The sequence below is a fragment of the Watersipora subatra genome, chromosome 8 (assembly GCF_963576615.1).
Source record: "Watersipora subatra chromosome 8, tzWatSuba1.1, whole genome shotgun sequence".
In the NCBI taxonomy this organism is placed as follows: domain Eukaryota; kingdom Metazoa; phylum Bryozoa; class Gymnolaemata; order Cheilostomatida; family Watersiporidae; genus Watersipora; species Watersipora subatra.
The window spans coordinates 46,859,484-46,881,152 of NC_088715.1; the positions used below are offsets into that span (position 1 = coordinate 46,859,484).

Below are 21,669 nucleotides of genomic sequence, written 5' to 3' on the forward strand. Positions count from 1 at the left end.
CTCCGGTCAACGGGTCAACATCTCTCTTGTTGTTAACACTATTTACCTGTTTTATTACTAAAGTCGAAGATTAGTAATAAAAATTCAAATTAGCTGAACTCAATTCATAGACTTAAATCATCACATAACTGAGTTTTGGGGCATTATCGTTTCCAGTGACAAACTAAGCAACCTCACTAGAAACTACCAAATGCTACTGAATGCAGAAAACACTAACCGTCTTGTCTCTGATTGGTATTTGGGAGATAAGTTTTTTGTCTCCATGAACATCCAGAAGATCTCCATTCAAATAAAGTTCAACTCTGTAGCTGCTTAGCATCTTATTCCTACACCAAAAACAAGTGACTGATATATTCAACATTTTGACAGGTGTCGGCAAGTGTCACATGATGACAGGTGTTGGCAAGTGTCACATGATGACCACAAGTACATGATAGGCGAGTGTGTTCGACTAAATGTGTCACCAAATAATGGCAGACTGTCAGGTGCCAAAAAGTGCAGCTAGTTGGCAAATGCAAACCAGGAAAAGACAACTTCAGGAAAAACAAAATGTTAGTAGATTTTATCAGAAGGTATCCATATTTTTCAATTGTTTGTGATTGTTTTTGATGTTTGAGTTGTTCTGAGTGACAGGATGTTTCAAGATTCAAGTCAACAAAACTTGATCGCAGTTAAAATGCTCAGATTCAAGCGAAAGTACGATTTTGATGTCTATAATTGTACTTCGGCAAAGAAACTATCAGAATAAAGACGTGCAACTCTGCAAAATAAACACGATAGCTGATATCAATAACGAAAGAGCCAGGCAGCCGCACAACTAGTGATGTGATTTCTGCACTTATTTTTCTTGTGAGCGTACTAATGGTGATCAAGTTTTGTCGATAGAACTCTTGAAACATCCTGGCAGTCAGATCACTTCAAACTTGAAATATAATCTAACTGATAGAAAAATACCGATACTTTCTGATAAAATCCACTAAAATTTTGTGGAAGTTCATCTTTAACACAAAAATGTTGATACTATAGTTATCGGAAGTATCTCCATAGATACTCACTTTGTAAGAAATTGCCGCTTAACACAGCCAAGTGTGTCATGCGTATGGGACCAGATCTCAAGGTCCTCGTGTCGGCTACCTTGTCCAGTTGGCGTCCTGATGAAAATAGATATGTGCTTTCCTCGAGAGGCCCTAAAAGCACAAATATGTAGTTCAATATTAAACACAAGTTTGTTTCCATCAATTGGAATCAATCTCATTATTGTTTAAAATTGCAATAAGTGTCACAATGTGTTTATCAGAAAATTCTGTCAAATCATATGAGTTTTATTGATATCTAACTAATGACCCATGTTTTACCAAAAAATGACAGCTCCAATCGGAATTTAAGCCATAGTGGAAAGTTTGAAATATCCTCATTTATATTCTAATAAACAAAAACAAAATGGTATTACATCCATAGGCCAATTTCATTTGATTTTCATAACTCCCAGAAGCAAGGTAAATATAAAATGATAATCTAGCTGCCGCAATGAATCGTCAAGATATAAACATGCCTAACCAAAGCCACAACTGCAAAACTATAAACTGAATTAGACTAACCTGGAAAGAGACAGCAAGGCTCGCTCATCGGCGTACGAGTCATCGCACTCGCTGATATACTCGTGCAGCACAGTCAGAACACGTATCATTCTGCTCGCCTCTCGTTCCCTCTCTTCTGGCCCATCCTTGGTGAGACACTTGAGAGTCTCGTATGAAGTTTGCAGCCTCTCAAAGCAATCAGATATGAAGGCATGATGGATTGTCTCCTGTTAAGAGAGAATAAAAGACCCAGCTAAAATAGGTCTACGAAGCATTGATATTGGAAAACACATTTTACTGCCATAGTTGCCATCCAATCACGACTGTTTGGAATCCAACAATCATCAACTTATTGCAAATTAAGCCTTTCGCTATAAAAAGCCTTTACAACGGCTAGCTTACTACCTATACAAAAAATATTGATCATGGATTAGGAGTGAACAGATTAACCCAAAGCTTTGCCACAACAAATTTAGGATTTAGGGTTACCATTTTACACAAAAAAAATGAAAGTCAAGTTTCTTTTTAATCAGAATTCTAAGCATAATATCGTCGTCTGAAATTTTTTGTTTTCGGATGGATAAAAAGAAAAATTGTAAACAACAGCCTAAACAAGATTCTTCAACATTGGGTCTTAGCTACTTCCAATAACTATATTTTTATATTAGAGTACGGGGTCTGTGTGTTGATCAAACTGTACAAACGATAGCATTTTTCTTTTGCAGCCAGTTTCATTATGCGAAACAATATTAAACATCGCTTTTATTTGTCAAATGCATTGATCCTTGGGCGAAATTTTCTGCTGATTCGAAAAACTTTAGATCTCTACATTGAAAACTAGCTTTTAAAGCAAGTTTTTCAGCATAAATTAATTTCACTAGAACGAGCAAAATATTGCGTAGGGAAAGATTCGATATGGAGGCTGTCAGGGTTATAATTTTCACCATCATACTTCACAATAACTGGTAAATCCATTTGCTACATTCAAAAATAATAATAGAAATTTATCTTTATCCGAAACAGTTTCATTTTATGGTTGACTTGCAATAAAATTCACATTACAGTTAGTAAGTATCAAAAGTTTGACCATGTCTTACTCTGCTATGTTGTAAGTGCAAAATATGTGGAAATGTGGTTACAAGCTCTTAAAAGCTCAAAAACAAACTGTTAATCGACGCCATCACGAAACTGCTGTAGATTAGAACCCTTTTCCAAAATGGCTCAAATGGGACGTAACTGAACAAAATGGCTTCTGTTTAAATTTTCATGCAACCTCATTCGTCGAAATATATTCACAAATATACTTCAATACATTCAATACATACAATTCATACATACTACATTCAATAAAACCATGTCTATTGTCCTTACGCGTCTTTTTCATCATCATTGTAATGCTGTCATTTTGAGCACTGATATCTCAAAACCCACTGTAAAAATCCGTCTAATTTTTTAAACTTAGCTCGAAGAAGTGCATATCATCCTCAGATGAACATGGCGAGCCTGTTGGTCTCCTGTGATAGTTGAAAAATGTTGCAGAAATTATTCGCGCTGTTTGGCAGGAAGTATTGTGTCACATGACCAGATTACGACTAGACGATTAGACTAAGCCGAAACAAAACTATAAACTAGCGAGCATCTATATTTGGTAAGGGCTCTTTGGTAAAACCCGAAGTGTTTGTCATAAACTAGTGCTACGAGAAGTTTTACATTGAGCCTTCTATTGGCCTTTTAATTCATGTGATAACATCATGTGTCAAAACAATAACCAAATCATTTGAGTACGTCAGAGAAATAAATTGATTCCAATGTACCGCCGTTTCGTGATGGCTGCAATTAACTTTGCATTTTGAGCTTTTATGCGCTTGTAATCACATTTTCACATATTTTGCACCTACAACACAGCATAGTAAGACATGGTGAATCTTTTGACACCAAATAACTGTAATGTGAATTTTGATGCAAGTCAACCTTTAAAGACAACCTAATGGTACGCAAGCTCACTTTCTATTCTGTAAATGAATACAACTGTTTCTAAAACATCACACAGTGGTTCCACAATCCATCATTTGATAAGCAAAAGCAAAGAAATTGAATTATTTGAGACTCGCCAAGCCAAGATCAGCTCTGGTAAAAATAAGGAACATCTCAATAATCCTCTGAAGATGAGTTCGCTCCACCTACTCCACCTTATTTTAACAAATGCACTGAATAAATCACCGATGGTCAATCCCGTTTCCAAATAAAATGATCAAGGGTCACATGATCTTACTTGCTGAGTCTGTAGATTTGGGCCAAGATTGGCATGCAGCTCTTTCATGAGCCCGATAGCCTTGTTGGCCACCGTATCGCTGCTGTGCAGTATCACGGTCCAGAGGTAATCCATGCCAACAAGGTTGAGGTCATTCATGACTAGACAGTGCTTCTTCTCTATCAGCCTGTTGCTTTCCTTGGTGTTCACATTACGGAAGAACCTCTCAAAACAGCTGTGAAATAAAAGGCAACAGGCTTTAAGTGTGACTGTCCAGTCTACCCAGTTCAAATACGAGTAGACTCGTAGGTTAGTAATGTATGAAATAGCTAGTAATGGATAGTTAGTGTTAATGAAGTTATGATTACCAGTTACCTTACCTCATTCCATTTTCTGTGAGAAGACTTGGGTCAAGCCTTAGTATCTGATTCTCAAAGAATTCTTTGGCTATATCAGGGTCCAGGTCAGGATCTTCTCCCATCAACTGCATAAACAAGGGCAACAGTTTCACTTGGTTAGCAAACGGCTCAATCTAGGCGAGCACACATGAAATTACTTCAACCAATAAAAAGCAAGTTCAACGCCAAAATTTTAAAAATCAGACCACATCAAAAAGCTCAAACTAATCACATTAATTTTCTTGCAAAAGATGAGATATGTGTAACTGTAGTCTTCAGATTTATCTGCGAAATAGCATTGTTGACTATCAAATCTAGTATGTGAACATAACACATGGTAACAAGCCAACTGTATGGTCACGTATCGCGCTAAACACTTCTAGTTGCTTTTCCTACTGATCACAGTCCAATCTCGACTTACGACAATATACATACATATGGTCTAACAAGACAGGAAGTTGAAAAAATATTTCTTTTAACATGCAAATTAACTTTCAACACATGACACCAGGAATTTCTTGGAACTATAGTTTGGTTAAGTAAAAAAGCTGCCAGGAATTGAAAATAAAATCAAAGTAGTAAAAAATACAAATTACATTAACGTACACTGTGTGTAGCCTACGTTGAAAAAAATTGCATAGCGTATTTAACTTTTCTCACTGAACTATGCCGAATATACACTTGAGTTCACGTCTTTGAAGTAAATATAAACCTCTTTTTGTATATAATTTAAATTTTACATTCAATTTGTATACAATTTCATATCATGCAGCGACCTTGACACTATGCAATTTCTTGAAATATTCATTAGTTCTTTTTAGGCTCTGAAATGAATTAAACAGAATACAATGTATTGTTATCAGAATACCTGTTCCAGCGAAATGATTTTAACGTACAAAGCAAACATCGGAATGAATTAACTTTGTGTGTTGAAGTTTGACTGTACCTTATGCATTTCATCTTTCTTATATGGTCTCAGTGAATGAAATAAAAAGGCTACTAGTATATATTATAGAGATATTCCTAGATGTCCTTTTCTCTCCCAAGTGAGGCAGGGGAGAAAACAATATTTTTAAAGCAAACTGTAGAACTCTCATAATGCAAATAGAACTTGAGAACTTGCACCGGATTGATGCTTCACGATATATGAAATTTTGTATGCAATACGAAGCTAAGGCTTTACATAAATTTTTTACGTTAAGTAAAATATACATTATAGGAGCATCAACTGTACGTGAAATACAAAAGTTAGCTTGCATACCTTTGTGAACCACTTAAAGCAGGCCTCCCTATCACTGGGGTACACTGCATTGATAGCTAAACATTCCCATATTTGCACGGCTTGTGGAGAACAAAGCCAGAGATGGCCGTCCTTAAGGACAAATCTGAGAAACTTGAGTCTGTCTGCCACTTGCTGCAGGTGATTGTACCTGTTGTCTGGTAAATAGTCTTCTGCTGGTACTTCGGGGTGATCTGTACAACCAATCACATGAACAGTGGTCATCTCAATAATTGCAACTGAGATTTGCAACACCCTTAGATATCTCGCTTACAAAGAGCTATGTAGTTAGAGAATGTAATGAAAAATCAAGACTGTGATAAGAGCAGCAAAACAATGAGAATACATTTAAAAAGAGAACAAACAAAACAATGACAACCAAAACTCTGTCTTGTATAACATGGGATCAGAAGGCAGCATACCATGTGCATACTTACCAATTACACTATTATGAAATTTGCTTAAGCCTGGTTCCCATATACGTCGCAAAGCACCGGCGGTAATATCGCGCAGCAAAACACTTGCGGTGCTCGGCGCAGTTTAATGTTCACATAAAAGCCACATCATTAATAATATCGTAAACATAATTGCATAATCAAATAAAATGTTCGCTCGCCATGCCGTTCTTATAATGGTGACCTTTACCCATACAGTGCATTTCGGGAAGGTTTTGCCTGCGGCCGTTTGCGAATTTTGAACAGCGCTAAACTATTGCGATGCCGCCGGCAACTACCGGCGATCCTCGGCGCATACGTTCCCATTTCATCACTAATAGCCTGCGGTGTGTCGCCGGTGCTTTGCGACGTATATGGGAACCCGGCTTAAGATGTGTAAAATATGCAAATGTAGAAGGATGCTATAACTAGACCTCTATGATAGACAGCAGCATTCTCCATGTATTGAACCAGATTCTGAGAAACTGTCATGACAATTTTGTGATTGTTCTGCAGATCACTGATAACATTGTTCTTGAAGAGAGTTTGGGAGACTCTGTTGGCTGACTGGCCCTGATGACTGAATGTCGCCGGGCCTTCATTGAACAACTTGCAAATTTCCATTATCTGTTTGAGAGATGGAAGGACCCACAGCTTGTTGTTCTGCAAATGGTGAGATGAGAAGATATTACAATCAGCTTACAAAATCATGATTTTACAGTGATTACAATGTTAGGAAGAATTTTAGCGAGTTTAAAAGAAATTACATTATGACAAAAAGAAACACCATATAAGCCACACTGTAACACACTCCCAGCGGCGGATAGCACCAACTGATAGTAGTGTTGTTCTTTGCATTAAGAGATTACCCATATAAACATAGGATACAGACATCGCACGCTGTTTGTCAAATCATTGAACAAAACTAAATAACGATGTCTATTGCAATAGAAGTGACAATTTGCAAACAGAACAAAAACGTTAGGATATGCCAATGACATACTCTTCCTATGATCGTCTTATATCCACCATTCTAGATGTATTTCAACAAGCTGTTTGGAATGGCTAGGACATTAAGGAGAGCCAGGTATCTCTAAGCAGGATATTACCAGATATGAGTTGTTTGAGCAGATATCACTGCCCACTTGGAATAACAGGGGTGATGAAACAAGTCACATACAGTAGTTACACACAGTACACGACGCAACTCAAATTAGAGAACTTGCACCGACTTGACACTTTGTTATACGAAAATTTTATGTAATACCATGCAAAAACTTTACATAAAAACTAAAAGCCATGTACAATTTACACAAAAAAGGTTTACATTATAGGAGAGTCTACTGTATACATTCGATGTCTTCATGGCAAGCAATATCTTTATTTATGAAAAGTAAAGCATATTCACAACCTTGCCCAACTAAAGTCTTGTATTGTTTTGCTCTAGCCAACTATGACATTTCGACTGCATTGAAAACCAATGACAAACATTGTAAATAAATATTCAAGGCATGTTTGTAACTGAGCATAGCCGAATTTACCACAAGAATTTGTGTATCAACCAACAATACCATCTAATGCGTGATAGAGGGCACACACCTTGAGTTCATTGACGAACTTGTAAGTCCACTCTAACTTCAGTTTATCTCTGTCCTGAGAACAGCTATAATCTAGAATTTTAATGAGTGCCGAAAGAGCCTGGTCCATAGTGTCGGTGGGGCACTCCTCGGCGCGTGCCAGTGTCCACAGTAGCCCCAGGACTTTCTGAGCCATCACTCCCTCTTTATCATCCTCTGCCAGTCTTCGAATCAATTCCAGGAGTTTCTCTCTTTGTTTCTTGTTGGCATTATGCCAGCTGTCTTGGAAACACTTAAACAAGTGATCAAGCTGCTCCGGAGAGAAATCCCAGGCTAACTTGGCCAGCAACTCATGGATATTCTACAGCGAGTTGTTATCAAGACACATGTTGCTGGTTTTGTAAAGCGGGCAAAGATTGCAAACCAACTGATGGGCAATGCATCTTACTAATTGAAAGTTTGAAGGATTTGACAGTTCTGATAACTTTCAGAATATTCTAAAGAGTATAAAAATGTTTTAAAGAATAATTACATGCTAGATTTACCATTAAAGGCTATAAAATTAGTAAAAATTGTGTAGATGAATATGTTTACACTCAAACTTATTGCTCTGTGACATGTAGATAAGGAACGAAAAGCTAAATTAAAGATCTACAAAAGAATTACAATAATCCATTAGCAGAATTCATGAGACTGCATTCAAACTTTAAAATGAGTCACGAGTTGAAGAAGTCAGGGTAAAGATAACGTACCTTCACGATGGCATCATGTTTTCCGTGCTGAGCCTGCCAAATCGTGTCAAGGTCATCGGGAGTTAGAGTTTTCTCTTTAATCATAAACCTCACGATCTTCTCTAGTTTTTCTACATACTGTGGCTGATGGAGGGAGTCGCGCAGGACTATGCTCAGCACATTGTTCTCTGATATCCATGACTAGAACAAATAGGCAATTTAGAATTATAGTCCCATTATTGATGATTACAGTTAAATTACAATTGATTTGTGTTATCTTGGCACATCTTTTACAAAACTGATGTGTCCTATTTCAACACAACCAACTATTTGACAGAGTATTGGAGGAGTTATCTACTCCTGGTAAACTTGACTAAATAATTGGGGTAGGCTTTGAGATTGATTATTTATGTAATCAGAGATGCAGGAGACTCGTGAATTTTTCATTTTTAAAATGGGATTGCTGACCCAAGTAAAAGCAACAAATATTAAAGCTGTTTCGTTATTAATGAAACATTTGATTATTCTTCCAATACAGCGGAGTAGACTTGATACTTTTATTTCGGACAACATGAACACTTTGCTTGTTTAATCTTGGCAATTGATTTTGCTGGTTGCCTCATAAGAAAGCTAAACCGAACCTTTGGTAACGATGTAAGGCGTATTCCGTTGCGCACATGCAAGGATGATTGCCTAGCATAAATACCCCATAATCGAACCTGCATATTCAATTGCCACCATCATCACTCTCGTGCTGCTAGCAGCTAGTTAGAACTTATCTTACCACGATCTTTGCTATTTCAGACACAAGACAAGTTGTAAGCTTGGCACTCTGGCCATAAGCGAGCCAATAACCTTACGCCATAGGAATAGTCTTTAGACAACGAAATAATAACTTTCACAAAAAGAGATAGTTTTTTCATTTTAAAAACAGATCATAATTAATGAATGCGCTAATAATCCCACCAAATAATTTTGTCCAATTTTGGTCCAATCACAAAGCTCAAACTCCATAAATGAAAAATTAAAACTTTCATGTACCGACGCAGACACGCAAGATAATGTGTCGGGCGTGTTTTATGCTGCATATACCACCTAAATCTTTACAAATAAAGGTTGTCAATAAACATGTGATTTTATCAAATAAGAATACCAACGGCGCCTTAATACTGCTGTAAAGCTATGTAGTATTCATAAATATCTCCAATCTTAAAAAACAGTATCATTTATATGATACTAAATAACATTAATGCGCATAAAACCACAGCAATCATTTTGAATAATTCTTCAACAACAAACTATCTCGTCATATCAAGATAAGTAAATGGTTGAGGGCATTAAAAAACATTGTTTTTATGTCAGAAAGGATTTACAAGAATATAAAATGGTATAATCATGTGACATTAAACTTCTCCGATTCCTCATCATAACTCTAGTCAAAATGAAAGTCCTATTCACTAGAATAAGACAAACGAATAGAAACACAAAATAAGCTTAATGTCCACAGTGATACCTCATATTCAGCAAATGGATTTTCAAGCATACATTATAGAACTTGATCGTAAGATTTTTCCTATGCTTTCACACGTGATTAACAGTGCCCTATAACTACTACAACATTATGAGAATTAGGGCAGTTGGAAGTACAGATGATCATGTGCAATGTTGTAAAATGTCATGCCTCAACTACTTCATGATATGAATGTAAGTGATGAGTCAGAGCAGTCTGCCCAAACTTCATATAATTTTGAAAAGTTACAGTGAAGATTTGTGACTGAGACATAACTGACACTCATATTGGTGAATAAATAAAATTCCTTTTATGATGCGGTTCTGAGCTATCGATGAGAAATGATATACGGTCCATGTTTGAACTACTCACCTCTAATAAACAGTGAGTGAAAAACAGGCTGAGAATATTTATATAAAGTGATGCATCATCAACTATTCAGATAGCGCAATGCTTAAAAGCCCTGCTCTTTCCTAGACTTCCTCATGAAATATGTTTGTTTTAAAACTACCTACTTATCTATGTACCTAACCACAGCCATTTTTTATAAGGCTATAGAAATAGTGAAAGCCAATTCCAAAATACTACACAGAATTTCTATTCATCATCACACAACGGCTGGAGATGTCCTATAGCAATCACACAGCAGGTGGAGATGTTCTATGTCAATCACACAGCAGCTGGAGGTGTCATATAGCAATCACACAGCAGGTGGAGATGTTCTATGTCAATCACACAGCAGCTGGAGGTGTCATATAGCAAACACACAGCAGCTGGAAATGTTATATAGCAATCACAAAGCGGCTGGAGGTGTCATATAGCAATCACACAGCAGCTGGAGATGTCATATAGCAATCACACAGCAGCTGGAGATGTCATATAGCAATCACAAAGCGGCTGGAGGTGTCATATAGCAATCACACAGCAACTGGAGGTGTCATATAGCAATCACACCATGCCCATCCAAATGGGAAAAACTCACTGCCATCCTGTCAGCCGTTAGCCACTCTTCCTCGTCCAAAGAAGACTGACTGGGTCTGTTGTAGTAGTAGGAGACGTTCATAATAACCTACAAAAGCACAAATACTTCATAAAATTATACAAGTTATAAAGGTAGATCTTGAACAATCGTTTATTCAATAACATTAGGCAAGAAAGACATGCCTGCCATTGTATTCGGGCTATATTTAGACAATTGAAGTCAACCGTTAAAAACATTTGGTGACCATGAATGAGACAAATTCACCGAGGACAATCAGCAAAACTGAGCGAATAGAAATGACCTCCTTTCAGTGGTTTAATGGTCACTTGAAAAGATATATCCTGCATATTCTCTATCTTACCTTGTTAACCTCATTGAGAGCGTTCATCTTGCCATTGTATGACGAAATTTTAAGCAGACGAAGAATCATCTCCAACCTGAATATCTCCAGCTCCCTGATCTTTTCCTCCTGACTTGGAACTTGTGATACTGAAAGATACAGACATAGACATATCATGCATAAATCATACACATTTGCAATCGTGATACGGGACAGATGATAATATTAGCAGCAAACAAAAATAGTCGATAACACTTGACTCATTCAGACCTGTCGCGAGTAAACTCGCGTATTTGTAACGTTGTTATGCACCCAACACGAGTTATCTCGCCTCTGAAATTTACTTACACATTGTATCGCTATTTTTAAATTATAGAAGCAAATTTTTCATTAGTTAAAAAGAAAAATTACTAGCTAATCAAAAAAAGCGTACAAATATGCCTCAATGACGTCTCTGACAAAAGTTATAACCAAAATAGTACACCAATATAGACATCTACCTAAACTGGAAATCATTATGGTGACCAAAATTTTTATCCTTTGCGATAAACTTTTTTTCAACTCCAGAAATAAATATACAGATTCAGAAGTGGTAAGACAATGAAAGGCTACATAAATCGAATAAAAACATTATTTTTAATGTTTCAAAGTTTTCATCAACTTTTAATTTTGCCAATTTGAATCGTTATGCTCGAATAAAAATGCACTTTGTAAGCGGTCATCCGTAGTCAGCCTTAAGTTATCATTCACTTTCGATAGCATCATATTTATTCTTAGAGCTGTATATGAAGTCTGAAAAGTCAAGAACAAAGTTATTGAACATATTTTTATTTTTTGAAACATGTTTATGACAGTTCATTTGAGTTATATTGGCATTTAGATTATATATGTTTTAGTTTGAAGGATGATACTCGCGAAGAAAAGTTCGAAATTAGAGTTTCATAATTTTCATGTTCATGACTAACTGTATATGTATAAATAATATTCATAGCTGTGTATTGTATGTAATAAATAAGTAATTTCAGTCAAACTTTGAATATTTTGCAATTTTTATAGTGCAAGTCTAACTTTGTTTCAGCAAATAACAATTTTTTTCAAAATCGGAAATTTTTTGAAACTATCTTCTTTGAGACACAGATATACATGTACATGAAAGGGATATGAGTTGTCTATATGAATTAATATCATTTGAAAGATGAGACTTGGCTGGTTCTTGTGCAACTTGAATGTGTAAATTATCTCCATTCTGTTTCTTGTAGTAGTAATTTGAATTATGGCAACTTTTTGAAAAATGAGCGGTATTTGGGGCTAATCGCCTGGAAATTAGTCGGGTGCGAATGAGTTAATAAACTGGATTAACTGTCGTGAAAGTCAGCTAACAAAACCCTGTTTCATACTCGTAGATTACACTTGTTTTTACTTTCATTCACATCGACAAGATAATTCCTTGATTTGGTATCTAGCAGCCTCACACTATCATTCCTCAGAGAGATGGTAATCAATTAGTGACAGTCCTTATGTAGCTGCATGACAACTCATAGGCCGACAGCTTCCGCTGCTGTAGAAAGCTTACCCAGACACTTGAGACTTTTCATAATGGCGGAAAGCGCATCATTTTTGACCTCATTCTTACTGTTCTTTTTCATATCTTCATCAGACAGCTCCCTGAGAAATTCTGTGACAATGTCCTGCAGGCAAAGAGAAAGCAAACAATGTAGAGGTGAATTTTGATGTGTAAACTTTTGTCACATAAATGCCACATTTTGATGTGACTATTTCTATGTGCAAACTAGAAACCGCCTATTATTCTACAAGTTATGGAAACCGATTTGGAAACTTCAGGTAATTAAATTTGTAACAATATTGCATCTTTGTTATATAAAATCCAAAGATAATGCAACTCCAATAGAAACGTTTGCTTTGCCATAAATGAAAACGAGCCAACAATCTACAGAGAGGAAGCACCTGCCTCAGGCAGTTATAGGCTGATGATTTATTATTGGACAGAATAGTAATTTCATTATTGATCAAATTTAGTTCACACAACATCATGTATTTGTACCCTGAAGTCAGCAAAGATCAACAACACTGGATGTCAGCAGTGAGACATCTGCATGAACATTACATTAATTTCACATTACATACACATGCCTTAGAGGTCTTGTCATGCAAGGAAATGCACGACTCCTGCCCGGGGTACAACATTGATGCAAGCGCTGGTCATGTAGACATTTTCAAGCTAGAATATTTTTCAAACACTGATATAATTACAGTATTGCGATTCAAATTGGTGCATTTCTTTTGTCTCATAAAAATGTAATATTTTAAAGAAACTGCTCTCGATAGAAAACATGTAGTCGTGCATCTCATGTACTCTTTTTGAAGGAATTAAGGTATTTGCAAAAATAATTATTCTTTATTTCGTTTAATGATGCAATATCCCAATGGTGTGATCGACCTTGTTTTTTAGAATAGTTGGAAGCATGGGTTTTTTAATCCAAAGGCATCTATTTTTTGGCTAAGAATAAGAGCCCGATGTAAAGTAAATCAGAGATGGGGCTATTTCAACTTACGATTAACGGCATGAAGTATGTCTTTATAGTTGTTGGTGTGAGTAGGTCGTAACACTGGCCAAAAGGTCTGATGAGAGAAGATATGAGTGGAAATGTAAGTGGACGGCCGTTTCCTGGAGCTACGATGAACCTGTCCCGCAGTATAGTGAACCCTCCTCTGTCTCCAAATCTGTTTAGGAGCTCAATGAGCCAGCCCTGAGTCAATGGAGACAAGATGAAAGAGAACATAGAAAAGACAAACAACTCTTTGGTTAATTAGTTAATACAAGATACAAGTTAATATTACCAGATGTAAAACAATACAATACTATCCTGAGTGACCTTGAAATTTTCCCTTTCGGTAGTTCAGCTAGGGCTATAGCCAAATAAGTGTGTGGTGTGTGAGTGTTGTGTGTAGTGATGCGGTGTGTGTAGTGTATGCGGTGTGTGTAGTGTATGTGGTGTGTGTAGTGTATGCGGTGTGTGTAGTGTATGTGGTGTGTGTGTGTGTGTAGTGTATGTGTAGTGTATGTGGGGTGTGTGTGTAGTGTGTGTGGTGTGTGTAATGTGTTTGTAGTGTATGTGGTGTGTGTGTAGTGTATGTGTGTGTAGTGTGTAAGGTGTGTGTAGAGTATGTGTAATGTGTGTGTAGTGTATGTGTGTGTCTAATGTGTGTGTAGTGTATGCGTGTGTGTAGTGTGTGTGTAGTGTATGTGGTGTGTGTGTGTGTAGTGTAGGCAGTGTGTGTGTGAGTAATGTGTGTGGTGTGCATGTTATTTCATCAATTAGTAACAAATATATAAAATTGAGCAAAAAATAAACATAGTTACAATATTGATTAAAGGAAAAAGCTTAACTTTTAAATGAGACGCTGACGTAACTCGGCAACAAAGATAACATTCTCATTAAAATTAGAAAAGTGGGCTTGTCTTGGGTAATTTATGTTTAACAAGTGACTCTTGTCATCCCTTTTAAAATTATTAGGTATTAAAATTTTGTGAAGTTTATTAGGAGGCTGTCTACAAAATCGAAAAAACATGAAAACACAAGAGCTCTAATTCATAACTCGCCAGAGTGAAAGACAATGGTGCCAATCTCAGTCTTGGGCGAATACATTTTTCAAAGATATTACATATTGAGGAGAAAACTCACAAAGTTCAATCGCATAGGTCTATTGAATAACTAATTTTTAAGACCGATTATCACTCAGCACCAAAACGGTCCCAAAGAAAACGATGTCGTAACTATGATGCAAAAATGTCCTTTCGCTAACAGTTGTTTCTCTTAACAAATTTCTGGCATGTACAAGAGAAATTGAGAAAAAACAAGAGTTCAACAGTACATACTCTGGAGGGAATCCTGTTCTCAGGTGGTCTGGCATAGGCAATCTTGTCAGCGGGGCGTTCCACATCAGAGGCCTTGCTCGAGTTGTAAAGCTGAAATCTGTATGAAAAAATGACGATGACAGTATGGATAGTAACGTAGCTATGAGTTTATTGTTGACTGTCATAAAGGCTGGTTCTCATATACGCCGCAAGCACTAGTGACAACACTGCAGGCTATCAGCGGTGAAATGTGAACCTACGCGCCGAGTACCGCCGGTAGTTGCCGCCGGTCATCGCAAGAGTTTAGCGCTGTTCAAATTTCGCAAAAAGCCTGCAGGCAAAACCTTCCTGAAATGCTCTGTACAGGTGAAGGTCAGCATTAACGATGTGTGGACGAGTGAAAATTTTTTATGCGATTATGCGGCTTATTTAAACAGAAGCCGCGGCGTCTAGCGTCGCAAGTGTTTTGCGCGCAAGATTACCGCCGGGGTCTCGCAATCGATATGGGAACCATGCTTTTCGTTTACCGTTTATTGTCCCAATGAAATTCAACTGTCAACTCAATATATGAAAGCAAAGATGTCTGAATTGACCTTTTTATATAATCTAAATCAGGTTTGACAAAAATATGAAAACATATTACTCAGTAGTTAATCAATTTCTTGTGTCACACCTTTAAGGATGTTGCTAATTCCTTACTGCTTTTTAAGATGACCCTTACATGAGCCGTCGACAAAAAACTGACAAACTTACATGTAAAGTATTTTGAGAATACCTATTAGACAAGTCCGACTAAATTTTACCCTGAATGTATAAACTCCAATAAGATGTGATATAAAAAAGATTACTTTAATGTTTAGCAGTAGAAGTATCGTGCGATAACATAGGTAGACATTACTTGACAATGTATATTTTTTCATTTTGAGGATGAGTTAACGACATTCAGTGTCATAATTGTTCTTTCCTGAACTACTTTCTAATCCAACTGTAACTTGCAACGTAAACAATTATTTGCAATTTTATTCTCACACACTATCAAAATAGTGTTTACTACTAATATGTGCTCAGAAGTCAATACCGAATTAAATCACTTTCATTGCAGATCAAAATAATCAGCGACATAAGAAAACTTTGGTGGATCAACATAGCTTAAAATCTAAATAAAATTTTCCCCCAACATGCAATGATACAAACTATAACCAAAGTTAGAGAGATGTAGCGTGTCTAAACAAGTAAACAACTGTCTCCCGCATCTCCCAGTAACTTCAACTCAGGGTTCTTAAAGTCAGCTAATCACATATTAAATTCCCAAATATTTTGTGAGTGTTTTTGAAAGGCCAAATGTTTGGCGGAATCATCAGAGTCAAAACTAATGCATTAAGCTTGTTCCCAAGCTCTTGAGCGCAAATTTGTAAAGAATATTTACTGAGGGTTTAAAAGCTCATCTACAAGTAATAAATTACTTTGCTGGCACTTTGCTTATCCATTAGTAGGTGAGTTGTAATCTTTGTCTGTAACGCTGAAAGTTAACTGTACTTGGAAAAACAACCCCTAAAGCTAGACTATGAACAACTAAAGGAACTCTGAAGGTAATATATTTTGTATATAAAATATGATTAGCTATATTAGTTTCACTTAAAAAATAAACTTAACATACATTGCCATCCTGAACTTTACCTGTAGAGAATATACTTACTTAGAGGTGGGACACAAGACAGTCGAGAGTAGGTCTATCAATACGATGTTGTCTTCATCTAATTTGTTTACACATAAGTCTATGAGCAGCTTGCAATTATCCATTATGTATCTCTAAAATGAAATTCCACACGTTCAGAAATCTTGAACAAGCACAATTTGCATAGGTGTCAAAAACGCAATCCATGGCCGACAACCTTCTCCAGATCTTCAACATCAATCAACATCTTCAACAATCTCGATACCAAAATTCCACACCGTGTGTGGTATTGTAAACCTTGACCAAAGCCAGTGATAATGCTAAAAAGCTTTAAGAAAGCTTCAAACCAAAATACATCAACACATATTTACATGTATGTAAAGCGGGTAGCCAAATATACATCCTTGCAGATTTAAAGACAATGGTCCTGTTTGACCACGTACAGGACCTTGTCTTTACATGGTCCTGTACATGGTAAAGGACCATGTAAAGACAGGTCCTGAACACAGGTCCTCGTTGAATTTCAGGTCCTCGTTGAAATTTGGGACATGTGATTCTCTATCAGTGGATAGTTCTAGTACACCAGCTTATGTTGTAGAAACAATGTAAGAATTTCAATCACACATTAAATTAATCTATCTCAGTGTTTAATAGCTTTAGTGGCATACTACGGCATCGTCTTTAATCTTTAGCGATTCAATTTTGGTGTCTTTAATGATGTATTTTATTATTCATCCATACCTATGGCATGTGGTTTCATACCTATGGCATCACTCACACTTCAATTTAACATGCTAACCGCAGATGTATCTCGCAGTGATCATGTGTTTAATCATACACACATATCTTGCTTTCTTTTATGTTTATATGTACTTTTATGTAGATAAATATTGCCTATGACATTGCATTGGGTGGTGGATGCAAAAATATGCCCTTACTAATAAGCATTGATCAATGACTCCCCTGATAATGCTACAAAACTAGTAAGTGGCTAAATACTAATCTATATAGTCTAATCTAGATATAGTCTTTCAAAAAGACAGTAGCAACTGCAACCAGTCGATGTGACAGATTGGAATGCCATTGTTTGACAACTAATCACTTGCTAAAAAAATTGAGTTGCCAAAAAGAGTAAAAACTCTTGAAACCATAGCTATTCATGACACTTGTTTGGTTAACAACACATTATTTTTTAATTCATATCTTAAACAATTTGGTTTACTTTTAGCCTGTTTCTGAAATAAAACTCTAGACATAGGACTAAAACGTTCACATTAAAAGCAAAATGGCTACATTGGTTAGGCCTACTGCTTTTTTGTATGAATCCAAGTCTCATGTATCCAAGCCATACATGGAATATATACACAACTATTTGATACAGCCAGAACGTTCTAAAGTGGACATCACTACTGTGAATGTGTAATGCAGCCCGGTGTTGGGTGGCTAATAACATGACTTTTAATGAAGGCATGCAAAGACAAGAATGCGAGGGTGGATAAGGACAGAAGCTTTATTCTAGCGTAAGACTGACGACGCACACCTGGTATTCAGAAACACTAGAAGCCTGTTTTGTATTATACTGATACAAAAGCGTATATAAAGTATCAATGCAATCTTTAGAAGAATGTCATGCTGAAACTGCTATAAGGTAAATAACAATTGATTAGAAACTTTGCGGGCTCTGGAGCCACATAGAGCTAACGCTAGAGGTGCTCTAGAGGTGCAAGTATGATATTTTCCAAATTGTCAATAATACCTTTTGTTCATCAGAAGATTAAATTTAAATCCTGCCATGCCTTGTGTTTTGTATAGCCATAAGAGACCCACCCAACTTGATTCACGCAACAGGTTTACATGTGACTAGTGAGTCAATAGCCATACCTGAATGTCATATTTCCAGCCATTGACAGCATCATCAGTCAATATTTTGGTGAAAGAGAGAACAAGACCATCTTTGTAGAAGTTCTGACATGCCTCAATCTCGTTATCCTGACCTACAATATTGCATCATCTGCCTACAGCACCCAATTTCTGTTTCATAATAGACTGACCATTAAATGAGCTAGCACTGTTCCAACATGAACATTTGACAGCAGCCTGATCCACTGAAGCGTTTTCCGAAGATTGCAAGCACGGAACGAAACACAACATCAAAAAACCATGTTGATTTAACTTTTCGGCTATATCAAGCGTACGATAAGTGCTATAATGATTGAGCCAGCTAGCTTGCAAAAAAAACTTTCACAATGGAACTGTGGCAAAATTATGACAAATTCGAGACTTCCAATACCTCGATTGATCTTCTTTCAGTTAGTAGCAATACATATGTAGGCAAATCTATTTTAACAGTCTTGATTCCAAATTATCCATAACAAGCAATGGAATGATAGTAGGCCATTGAGCTTATGAGAGACATTTGGAAAGCCTGTATGATGAAGCGAGAAAGATAACAATGAATGGAAAGCTCAAACGATCTTGAACAAACAAAAGTGAAGCCTGAGTTTCATAGGAAAATGGAAAATCCCTCAATGGTCAATGAGTCATTGAAGGCTGAAACCTGAAGCAGTTTCCTAACAGCCCAGCTCATGACTAGCTACTAGTAGGCAAACTAACTACTAGCCGGTTGTGGCATCTGCAACTTGCTTAGCTGCTCATTCAAACAGGCTAATACTCCAACTCCTTAGTGCAAGTGGAACTCCTTAGACTTCACTGATCTGTCTCATCATTTATATTTGCCATTTATTCCATTGAGCTGCGTATGAATGTGGAAGTGATTTCTGGCTTCGATGGACCAGAGTCACTTTTGCGACAAGAAGGATATGGTATCCAGCAGGCCAGAACAAGCCAAGACATGCTAACACTTCCATACTGTAGAAGTTGCTGGCCGACACATAAGTTTGTTTATCCGTGCATGCCCTGCATCACTGGTGAACGTGGTGATTTTACAGGAGTTTTATTTGGTTTTATAAGGGCGACCAATTCACTCTCCCATTTGTATAGACGTTGCCGGTTTAGTCGCCGCCGCCATGACCAGATTACAATGGATTACATGTATTAGCGGTAGAAGGTTCATATAGCCTGATACGTCTAACCCAGACACGCATTAAAGAACTATCACTAAAACAACCTTGAAGCAATCTATGAAAATGAATAGATAGTGCATTTGACTGCAATTTATCAGTGAGATATAGATATATATGCCGATAAAGAAACCATCTAGTATTGTCGAGAAGGTATAATGCAATGCATAAGGTATAATGCATGCATGATTGTCAGAGGAAAATAAATCTTTAGCGTATCGTAAATGTAAGAAATATCAAAGGGAAATAAAATGTGGCAGGTATAAATCAAGACCACCAATCTACTCACTTCCTTGTAGCAAGCACATAACCTTCAACCGTTGAAACAACTAAACTACAACATCTCTTGACATAAAAATCAACTATAAATAATAAGATAGTGGAAACCAACGCTGTAGAATGGATAGGAGTGCTGCAACAAGTACTAGCCTCAGGTTTTTAAAGCATGGCACACACTGGTTATGGGCTATATACCTGGTTGAAGAGATGAAACAAGCTGCAAAAATGAAAACCATCACTATCATTATCGTCAGTGACTTACCAGTTTTGCTGAGTTCGATGGCAGCACGTAGTAACGCTTCCAGTTCCCCATCCGGCAGGACAGGCACCACCCACCTCGGCTTGTTTATCATATCATCAAGCTTGGCTAGCTTGTCAACTGGGAACGGGCATTCATCTCCAATTGTTGCACTGGAGACTTCTCCTTCATCATGCTTAGAAAAAAACCACAGAGCTTACTTTGTTGATAGACATAGGAGTCAAGTTAGATCAACTGTGTGAGAAAATGTCAGAGAATTGAATCTCTAAACACTCAGTTATTGGCTAAGAAAACATTGTGAAGCGAATTGAAAAAACCATCACTTGTTTTAGTTTTATTTCGAATGTATTCGTGAAAATATATATATAAATATTAAATTAAAATTAAATTATAATTATTAAAGTAACGCACCATTATTAGAGCAAAAATGTTTTTGGGTTTTAATTCGAGATTGAAAATGGCATACAATACTTAGAGGTAAATACCAGAAAGCTTCCTTGTGTTAATGGTAGTACTAAGACGTAGAAGTAAGTGTTGGGAAGATTGTTGTTCATTATCTCCACTGAAAATAGACCTTGCGAAAAATCGAGGAGAGAGCGATGCATCACCATTTGATTATATTACACACACCAGACAACAAAACATCATTGCAACCAAAATTTTAGTGATCGTGTTTTTTTAAATTGCCACTCAATTCTGTAAAAACTCCAAAAATGATAATAATGTAGGTAAACTAGGTAAAAGTCAAGATACGACATGTGACCTGGTGAAACCGTTGTAGTAAGTTTCTAGAACTATTCGAATCAACCAATCGATTCTGATTTTAAAAATTACCTGCATCATACTAGAGCTAGGAACAGGACCCTCGCCTCTGCCTCCAACCTCAGGCTTCTTCACGGGTGACTCATCACTGAGCACTGGTGACACTGAAGGAGATACCTGATTTACATCAGGCACGACATCGCTTGATTCTGAAGGCTCGCTCGATGCTGGTGAGCTAGTTTTAACACCGGGCGGAACTGGTCCTATATGAGTCATTTTCTAGAATTAGATTTATGTCAGATTTGAATCACGAAGTGTAAGGTCGAAGAATATAGCAGCGCAATTGTACCAAGTAATCCAACTACGATAGTAATCAACTATTAAAACTCATACAAAAACATTTTGAAGGCAAAGCTAAGAAATTTTATATAGTATAGTGCTACTTTTGCAGCTTCAAGCTGTTATCCATCGTTTTTTTACGCCATCAAGTCGTTTGCACATGCGCTCGTTCATGAAAAAGCCGCCATATTTGTAGAAAACGATCGTTTTTCTTTTATTAGTACTTTTTGGTGTTGTTTAGATACTATAATAAAAAAATTGCAAACAGAAGATCGTTTTCAAAAATTCATTGCAAAAGCTTCGTGTTTTTAACGATAAA

At 36.8% G+C, this 21,669-nt stretch overlaps 1 protein-coding gene across 1 annotated transcript in view; it reads right to left on the reverse strand.

Moving 5' to 3' along the window:
- LOC137401644 (ubiquitin carboxyl-terminal hydrolase 9X-like) overlaps positions 1–20,311 on the reverse strand; it is a 68,244-nt gene extending 47,933 nt beyond the window's left edge. Inside the window, exons 1-17 of the mRNA XM_068088092.1 lie at positions 20,253–20,311; positions 18,513–18,625; positions 16,653–16,765; positions 14,978–15,074; positions 13,653–13,847; positions 12,653–12,767; positions 11,101–11,228; positions 10,740–10,826; positions 8,269–8,448; positions 7,539–7,877; positions 6,374–6,602; positions 5,488–5,699; positions 4,209–4,312; positions 3,850–4,063; positions 1,599–1,804; positions 1,056–1,187; positions 218–326 (exon numbers count right to left, since the gene is read on the reverse strand). Of these exons, the coding sequence (XP_067944193.1) occupies positions 218–326; positions 1,056–1,187; positions 1,599–1,804; positions 3,850–4,063; positions 4,209–4,312; positions 5,488–5,699; positions 6,374–6,602; positions 7,539–7,877; positions 8,269–8,448; positions 10,740–10,826; positions 11,101–11,228; positions 12,653–12,767; positions 13,653–13,847; positions 14,978–15,074; positions 16,653–16,756 (2,451 nt within the window). The 5' untranslated portion in view covers positions 16,757–16,765; positions 18,513–18,625; positions 20,253–20,311. The remainder of the gene's footprint in view (positions 1–217; positions 327–1,055; positions 1,188–1,598; positions 1,805–3,849; positions 4,064–4,208; positions 4,313–5,487; positions 5,700–6,373; positions 6,603–7,538; positions 7,878–8,268; positions 8,449–10,739; positions 10,827–11,100; positions 11,229–12,652; positions 12,768–13,652; positions 13,848–14,977; positions 15,075–16,652; positions 16,766–18,512; positions 18,626–20,252) is intronic.
- Between the last annotated feature and the right edge of the window lie 1,358 nt (positions 20,312–21,669).